At 33.8% G+C, this 9,292-nt stretch overlaps 1 protein-coding gene across 4 annotated transcripts in view; it reads left to right on the forward strand.

The window, feature by feature from the left end:
* SLC7A2 (solute carrier family 7 member 2) overlaps positions 1-6,407 on the forward strand; it is a 51,900-nt gene extending 45,493 nt beyond the window's left edge. For all 4 annotated transcript variants that reach the window (XM_021536122.2, XM_021535962.2, XM_021536042.2 and 1 more), the window contains 5 exons: positions 396-498; positions 1,667-1,866; positions 2,154-2,320; positions 2,899-3,007; positions 3,604-6,407. In XM_021536122.2, the coding sequence (XP_021391797.1) occupies positions 396-498; positions 1,667-1,866; positions 2,154-2,320; positions 2,899-3,007; positions 3,604-3,782 (758 nt within the window). In that variant the 3' untranslated portion in view covers positions 3,783-6,407. The remainder of the gene's footprint in view (positions 1-395; positions 499-1,666; positions 1,867-2,153; positions 2,321-2,898; positions 3,008-3,603) is intronic.
* The last annotated feature ends 2,885 nt before the right edge of the window (positions 6,408-9,292 follow it).

A 9,292-nucleotide genomic window follows, 5' to 3' on the forward strand; every position in this document is an offset into this window, starting at 1 on the left:
ATTTTTAATATGGCCTAAATTCAACAATATGTGTGCAAATATTTCTATCCGAATGAGTCCGATGTAAGTGATTATGCAGCATGACTGTATGACTGACTCATCAGTGCCTATCTATATGAATGAGATTTTCAACTGTAGGGAAATAGATTTCTAATGATACCAGTAGCTTAAAATATGTGGTTTTAAGGATTGTCATGATTTCATTCCTATTGCTGTCAGTAAAACAAAAAGTTACACTGCAGACAGATTTTTAAATCTTAGCTTCATACATTTTTAATATTAATCTTGGCACTTATGGTTAGACTTGATGATCTTAAATTATTTTCCCAGTGTGAATGATGCTACAATTCTATGTCAGTCTCCTGAAATTTTTTTCCATTTATTTTCTTTTTTAGCTGTAATGGCATTTCTGTTTGACCTAAAGGCTTTAGTGGACATGATGTCTATTGGCACACTTCTTGCTTATTCACTTGTGGCAATCTGTGTTCTCATTCTTAGGTGAGTCAAAAACATCCTTTGTATTCTACTGTGGGGTTTTTTTTAGTTGGTCAATAAATAAACAGAAGTAATATTTACAATACATGTTTTTAGTTAGATAGGCAGTAGCTGTAAGCATATAAATGATTTCTAAGAAGCAGTGACTCCTCAAAGAAAACAATGGTATATTGTTACATAAGTATACCAATGAGTCGAGTTAAAGCTTCTGGTGAAATTGAGACACCTTTTATTTTCCAGAATAAGTATTGGTCCAAGCATCAGTCCCAAAGAGTACAGAATTCAGGAATGATACTTGTACATGAATACAATCTATGCTGTACATCAGGCATATTGCATTTTGGGGACTGTACGTGAAAAGAGTTGATGTTCCAGGTGGTTCACAGGATGAACAAGTTCTAATAGTTGATTTGTGTTATCCTAGTTAGAAATGTAAGACCAGACAAGTGTATTAAGATGTGGTGGCCCTAGAAGAGAGTGCAAATATGAGTGAGATTATAAATACTTCTCAGTAAAACTCTGGTATTGGTCATGTGTAAAAAGCTATGAAATTATATATTGCTAGCTACAGATCACTTTGTTATGTATTGCTCTTCTTATTTTAAAAACTCAGCCTTTATTACTTAAGGCTAAGTAATTAACTTTGAAAAGTATAACACCTTAAATTCAGCTCAAATTCATTGTTGTAATAATTTACACTTTAAAAGAGAAGCCTATTCTATTTAAAAAGAATTCACTTAACATAAGTATTTTTAAAGATACATTTAAAAGCTAACAAAGCAGATGTCAATTTTCAGGTAATGCCAGTTAGAAGCCTCTTAGAATAAAGCAAGCAAGTCAGAAACAAGATCCCTTACTCTTTCCTTGCTGCTGACTACCAGACCCTGTCCTTTCTTTCTGTATGGGACTGGTCATTTATCTGAGCTATTGCTGCATTCAGATAGCTTAAAAGAACTGCCAAAAAAAAAAAAAATCTCCAAACAAACCAATCAAAAAAGTGAGTTGCCGTAGTATTTTTATATATGACACTGACTAGTAATGCTGTTGCAATGCAGTTACAACTTGGGAAATCCTAATGTTCTACTGAAAATAATTTACTAATTTTGTACATTCCTAGATTCATATTGCTTTAAATCTAGAAGTTATGGTTATTACTCTGTTTTATACATAGATACCAACCCACCTATGAGGAACCAAAATACTCTCCAGAAAAAGCAGCTTTGGCTGCAGCTGAAAGGGAATCTGCAGTAAGTGAGTCACAGATAAGCATGATAGAAGAGAATCACTTCCGTCTTCAGGCCTTGATTAATCCATCCAGTTTACCAACTGGGCAGACTGCAACTATAGTTAACTTCTTAGTGAGCCTCTTAGGTAAGTATTTGGCTGTTCAAACTTATGTATGCATTAACATTTATATTGGAATTTTACTAAAGACAGAATTAAAAATCAACTGATAACATGCCTTCTTTCAATCATACATGTGTCATTCTGTGTTTTTATCCTTCATGAATCAATCTAACCTGTAGTAATTTTCATTTAATTAAACATGCTCATAACAACAGTACATGTTGAAGCTTACTATCACTTTTCTTAAAAGTCACTTCCTCTTCAATGCAGAGATTAAGTGACCTATTTCTGTTATTTTGTTTTTCATACAGCTTGCTTGATTTGTGGCTTGAGTGTCCTCATTACATATGGGATTCATTTCATTGCTAACTTGGAGCCCTGGAGTATTGGCCTTCTTGCTTTATTGGTGATCTCCTTCATAGTTACCATTCTCCTCATCCAAAGGCAGCCTCAGAACCAGCAAAAAGTAGCTTTTATGGTGAATATGAATAACTTATTCTCTGCATTATTCTCTGATGACAGCTTTGGATGGATTCTAATGAGTGGGAGAGAGAACTTAAAGTTGGAAGACAAGTCAGAAACTGATGAGTGTACAATCACTTGTCTCTGTAGTCTGCAGTACTTTGGACCTAAGACAGAGTATAAGTACTTTCATTTTGCACTTTAACTTATGTTCTAAGATCAGTTATTTAATGGAAATAATGAAGTATAGGATGCAGGTCAAGGAATCAGGTGGTGGTGGGGGAGCATTTCAGAATAAGAGAGATAGATATAGTATTTTTCAGCTGTAAATAGAGGAATTCATTAGTATATGTCCCGCACAAACTGGAAAGTTTTTCTATAACCATAGAGAATATATATTAAACATAATGTATTTAAAAGTTTAAGATCTATAGAAACTGTTGGTTAAACCCAGTGAAAATTTCACTACAACACCAAAAAAAATTAAATTCTTTTTAGTGATTACACTTTACCTCTAGTTTGTGTTACATACCTGAAGTGTGACATGCAAAAAAAATTATGTTTAATAGAAACATATTAACTATTTCCTTTTAGGTTCCACTATTACCATTTTTGCCATCATTGAGTATACTGGTAAATATTTACTTGATGGTACAATTAAGTGGAGACACTTGGATGAGATTTAGCTTCTGGATGTTACTTGGTATGTACTTTTGTTCATTTCAGTCAGTTCATACAGTTCATACAGAACTCATGATTCCTATCTCAGAACATTTGTTTCCTTCAAATATTTGGAAAAAATCGCTGTGAATTAATAAAAATCAGCTAATATTTCTGATAAAAAGGAAGATCATGCTTCAGAAGAAGTATTTATATTCAGTTAAAATTACAAATATAGTTTTTAGGTAATTGGAAGAATTCCAATAAGCCGTGATTTTTTTCCTAGTAAGTATAGCCAAAATTATGTAGAAACCTGCTTGTAACAGGTTTCTTCCCAGTATAGCATTCTGTCCTCTTAGATCTAGAAAATTGTATTAATTCCATCTAGACGTGAATTAGAGATAATACTTTCCATAACTTATTAGAGCATTTACTTATGCAAAAATGATGTACTGGAATTTCCTGTAGAAACTGCTTCAGGGAAGACCTGAAGCATGAACTCTGATTCAGATATCTGAAGAAGAATATTCTTTAGCAACAAATTCAACCAGAAAAAAAAAATCTACTTTTTAATGCACTACTTGCCTGAAAACCTTATGAACTATGAACTTTTTTTTTTTTTTTTTTTGCTTTTGGAAGGCTTCCTCATTTACTTTGCTTATGGCATCAGACACAGTGTTGAAGGTCATCGTGGTGATGGAGATGATGATTCTTGTTCAGAAAATAGTGGGTTGCAAGAAAAGAACCCAGTGGATGACCCTGAAAATACAAATGAAAGGGATCAATTTCTTCCACATGAAAGGACAAGTGAATGTTAAACTCTGCAATCTTTTAAACCTTCAATTGGCATTTTACTTGTAGACTGAAATTTCAAAAGCTTTCTTCCAACATGTGCCTCTTGAAAGTGTTTACTACAAGGCCTAACTGATATTTTGGACAAGCTGCTAATCCATCTTCATAATTTCTGAACTGACAGCATGGAGATTAATACTTTTTTTTTTTTTTAAAGTACCCTTCGGCAAGCAAAAATTTGGAGACATTGTTTGAAGCGTCATCCAAAATCACTGGCAATCATCAGTTATGAAGAATTTTAGAACTGTCTTCAAGAAGTTCTGAGCATTTGACAATCCATTGTGAACATAAGTGCCTTTCATACCTCTCTCCCTGTTATATGTTTTGGTAACAATCTAAATTCTCTCTGTTGAAGTAACTCATAGGAGATAAATTTCATTCATATAGGCCTGGAAAGGCAAAATGAATGGTAATTTTATGGATTAGATACTTTGTAAAAAATAGAGGAGCATTTGTTTATGTAAAAAAAAAAAGTAATTGCTTATCTTTACTAATCATGACTATTAATCTGTGGTCATGGAGAAGTCAAGCAGTGAAGATACTTAAAAGGTTTTTAGTGCCTCTAAATAGCATTCAAGATTTCTACTTAAGTGCATGCCTTTTCTTTGAAGGATGCTTCTCACAAGAGAAGCTCTTTTGTTTTCTGCAAAATCATCTGGGAAATAATCTGTTGGTTACAGTATTGACATTGGCAATGAGATGTGATTTAGCAAATTTTATGCTTTTGACTTCAGAAGGGCCAGAATTTCATCTGACTAATTAATTTGGTACCTACCTCCAGCAGTCATCCAGTTTTCCTCCTTACTACTAATTTTTCTCCATATGGGGAAAATGTATAATCTCCTTTATACATGTTCCAAAATTGCTATTGCTGAGATTAGCCTTACACATTGCTTCTCCTAAGAAAAATTAATGCAGAAAATCCCAGCTTGTTTTTTCAGATGGTAGGGGAGGCTAAAAAAACAAAGGTCTGGGTTTTGAAAAAAAAACCTTATCAAAACAGTATTTCATTGCTTCATTAAGTCTTAAAATATATGTTAGCATAGCACTTCTTTGTGAGCCAAGCCTACATCCACAAATCCATTAATGTGGGTATGATGTCTAAATGCTAATTTATGTAAAGAGCTAAACTGGTATGGCAATGATGGCCTAACAATTATTTTAATGCTGGTAAAACCAGGGAATGTTCTTCTTTCAACATAAATCATGTTATCTGTGAAAGGCACACAGGTATTTTAAGCAAGGAGTAGGTTCAAGTCCTATGAAGGATTCCACAATATGAAGTCATTTGACAAGAATGTATTTACAAAAAATCCTTCCCTAGAGTAAGAACTATCTTAGACTTTGTCATGGAGAGTTGCAATCTGTTGCTGGTACTAAGCATTGGTATTAATCTCCGTTGTTAGGTATAAGAACTTTAGATGCCATGAGAGCTATGTTGGTTGACAGTGAAGAGCACCTTACTTTTTATAATAGCTAGAATTTTATTAAAAAAAAAGAAAAAAAAACTAGTTAGGCTGCTTCTGTCTCTCTCCTTTTCCAAAGCAATAAGTTGCTCTTTTTAATTTTAAAATTACTTCTTTCCCAGTATTCTTAAATCCTCAGCTTCAAAAAAGCCATTGCTGTGGGAGCAAGTCAGCTGCGTCCATGTGAAGATTTTGCGTGATGTCTTTACAAGCCTACAGTGAAACACGGCTCTTAAAATTCCTTCCATATCTCAGCATGTAGGAAGCACAGACTTTTTGCTATGGTTGTTGATGCCACAGAGCAGGCCAGCCAGGCTCCCAAGGCACAAACTTCTGCTGTTCTGTGCTGTGCAAGGAAGACTCCATCCCTGCCTGAGGCCATCCTAGAGAATGTATGTGTGCACACCTGTCCATTTGAATCTGTCTGAAATCAGCCCATAGCGAATTTGATGTACTGGTTAAAATAATTTCTGTATTGCACTGGACTTTTCCTTTCAAGGGATACTGCCAGTATAATTAGCTGCTGACTAAAGCAAGTGCTAGCTAAGGCCTCTGGAGAGAACTAAAGGAAGTAAATTTTCTAGCTTATTTTCGTGATGGATATGTCAGCACTTTGTATATTGACAAATTCCCCTTTCACTTGTATGAATATTTCTCCCCACTTGTTATCAAAATTAATTATTTTAAAATAATAGGATGCGCCTGTACAAGTGTTGCAAAGACAGACTGGAGGAGCTGCAGCACCAGAACTATCCAAATAACTAATGAGATATAAAATGAAATTAAAGGAAAGGCATTGGGTACTCTTAGTTGCTTCAACTGCAGTAAGCTTATTTATATGTGTGTATAGTCATTATGAGTCAGTGACTGAGTGAAAACAGTCAAGCCAGAAGTAAGATATTTATGGTGAATTTGATGTGCATTTGTATATGTAGTCTGAAAATTCCAGATGCTTTAGTAGGACTCAGCAGAAACAAAGGACATGCCATGCTAGAACTTACACAGAAGTGATGGATGCAAGAAATCCTGATCATTTTCTTACATTTGCTGTATCTCTGCAGTTGCTGAAAGATCAGCTGAAAGCACGAGTCCATTGGAATTAAATAATCGTTATTTTCTAACACACTTGTTGGTATTGTAAAATGTTCTGTGCAAATAATAACGGTACATATTAATACAAAATGTCTACTTTTGAAGGTAGCTTATTGGATTTTTATTTCCTTTGTACAATAAAGTTCTCATAACCTTTTTTTTTTTTTTTTTAGTACATTCAGGATATGCCATTCCCTAGTTGGCTTCCTTCCCTAGTTGTCTTTAAGAAAGTAAACCAAAGAATATTTAACAGAGCACAAATAAATCTTTCTGTTCTGATGTATAGGAGTTATAAAACATTTCTGAATAATTCATGTTAACTGAAGTGGTCTTCCTGTGGTATTCCAGTCCTCATTCTGCAATGGGATTTTTATGAGGTAACTTAGATTTCATTGTCTGTTATCACGGATAAAACTATTCTGTTAATAATAGTATGCTTTTTTCTACACAACAAATGCTGGTCAGATTCCTGAAATCTGTCATATAGTGCTTATGTTGCCAAGTGTTAAAGCCATTTTTATTACCTGCTGTTGGAGAACTAGCAGCAATAAATGGCAATCATAGTGATGCAGAGTTACTTATGTACTTAAGCAGGAATTGACTTGTGTCATCCAGAAACTTTAAATGGTACAATGAATTTAGAGGCAAAACTTGGTAAAGGTTAAACATATATTCTGTATATTGTTACACAATAAATTTACACGTCTAATCACCTTACCCCTAAAGTTTATGAAAAAAAGATATATTTAAGAAATATAAGGTACAGTGTTTTCATAGAATTTTTAATAAGTGCCAATATCAATGTGCCATAAGCATCCTGAGGGGGTGACAGTGCAGGAAATCTGTGTGGGACTGTGCAATTGGGTATGAGGCCTTTGACACTGGGACACATTTTTTACAGTAGGAATTTAATTCACAAGCAAATGAAAGCACCTTTTTAATGCTCTTAGGCCCTAATTCCTCGTAAACATGCTGGGAAGTCTGTATGAATAGCAGTATGTTCACTGAAGGCACTGAGGTTACTCAGTGTTAAGCAAATACAAATTTTACAAAAAGAGCGGGTGATATTTCATATAGCATAGGATCTTTGTGTTTGTTTTTAATTTCCTGTACCTTTAGTATTTCTTTCTGGTATGTTTTGAGGACCTCTGCATTTTTAACAGTTGGACCTTTTCAAAGCTAAATATGATACCTTTACCCGGTTCTGATCTATTTTCCATTTGATCTTAGAAATCAAATTCATTACATGAGCTGAGTTGAAGGATTTCTGTGCATAGACATGCAGACATGCATTACAAAGAACTGTATGTGTATATATATTTTTTTATTGTCAGTTGGACAAATTATGTTGTTTTTCTGTGTTTTCATGAGCCTTGTACGAGGTCAACTCCAGCTTCACCAAATTTAGTTGGATTCAGAGTATGAGGATTTGAATATTTAGGAGAGCTTTTTTCTTTTGTGGTACCAGAAAGTAAAGCATGAAATATGTGTTACATATCTTTAGAAACAATTATGTGTGAATAATTTTTAAAAAACGTTAGCATTCATATCTATCCTTTCTTTTTGTTTGTATGTACATTTTAGTCATTATTTCTGTATTGTATGCTGCTGAGCATTCAAAGTGTAGATAGTATGATTATGATGCAATTTAAACTGCAAATTTGTATTTCTTTGAAGTGCTCTATCAGAATGAAAAGTCTTGAATTTTTATGAATGTAAAATTGCTTGTATTTAAGAATATGGTGCTTTTTTTCCCAATTTACAACAGAATTATTACCAGTGACATTTTTAGTTACCTTAGTTTCAAATTTTAATGGAAATTACATTGTTCTTCATTTACTGTAAAACATGCTTTGTGGGATAACAATAGTGCATTTGTTCCATATTTTTAAATAAAGTTGAATATCACTTGTATGTCCTTCATACAGCAGCTGTAACTTTAACCACTACAATAGCTTTAGTTAACACTAAAATAATATAGTAACTTAAAATCATGAGTATGCCAGATATCTAATGTCATGACATTACACAAATCATAGTACATTTAAAATAAATAACATGATAACATTGTATGCACTTTATAGAGGGAACAGAGAATAACAGCCTTTGATGTGGGCATTTTGTGTTACACTGCCAAACAAGAGACGATTTTAGGTTTGATTTCCAGAGTGGGTGAGTAGCCCTCAGCTTCTTGCTCAACTTTCTGAAGCACCAAGCCTTGTCCTGGTATTCACCCAACCACAGAGTTGGATAAATAAACTCAGCATGTATCTAGGCAATGAATGACATTAGTCTGGACACAGAACCCAACTGACAGAGCAAGATTATCATCTGGCATCGTTTTGAAAGACATTTGATTTGTCATCTTTGTTCACAGACTTAAAAGTAGCTATGACAGTATTTTTTCTGAGGTATATTCTTTGTAAGGAATTATATAATAGTATTCAAATTATTAATAATCACCTTACTGTACATGCAGATACACTAAGACTGGTCTTGAAAATCTTGGTCCCATGAAGCAGTGGAATAGGGCCACTGATCTAAATGAGGAGAAGTCATTCTGCAAGAATGTCATCACATTTAAAATATTACTTGAAAAGATGCATTTAATCTATCAGCTTACTCATGTGGACGACTGGGGTCCTCACATGAAGGTTTATATTAGATGTTTCTGATGGCTATAAATGAAAATATCTTTCATGCATACCCATTGTGAAATAGGACGTATAAAATTAATAATGTTCTTCACTGTAGACATTGTACAAATAGGAAAAAGGAATATGTTAGTTTAAATATGTCTTAAAATTAATACAGTTTGAGTGTTATTTCCATGTACTATTACCATCTTTTCCATAATACTTGAAGCTCAGACACCATTAGATCATTGACTGACCGTGTGTGAAAGCAAAAGGGAAATT

Source organism: Lonchura striata, chromosome 4 (genome assembly GCF_046129695.1).
Source record: "Lonchura striata isolate bLonStr1 chromosome 4, bLonStr1.mat, whole genome shotgun sequence".
Taxonomy (NCBI): Eukaryota; Metazoa; Chordata; class Aves; order Passeriformes; family Estrildidae; genus Lonchura; species Lonchura striata.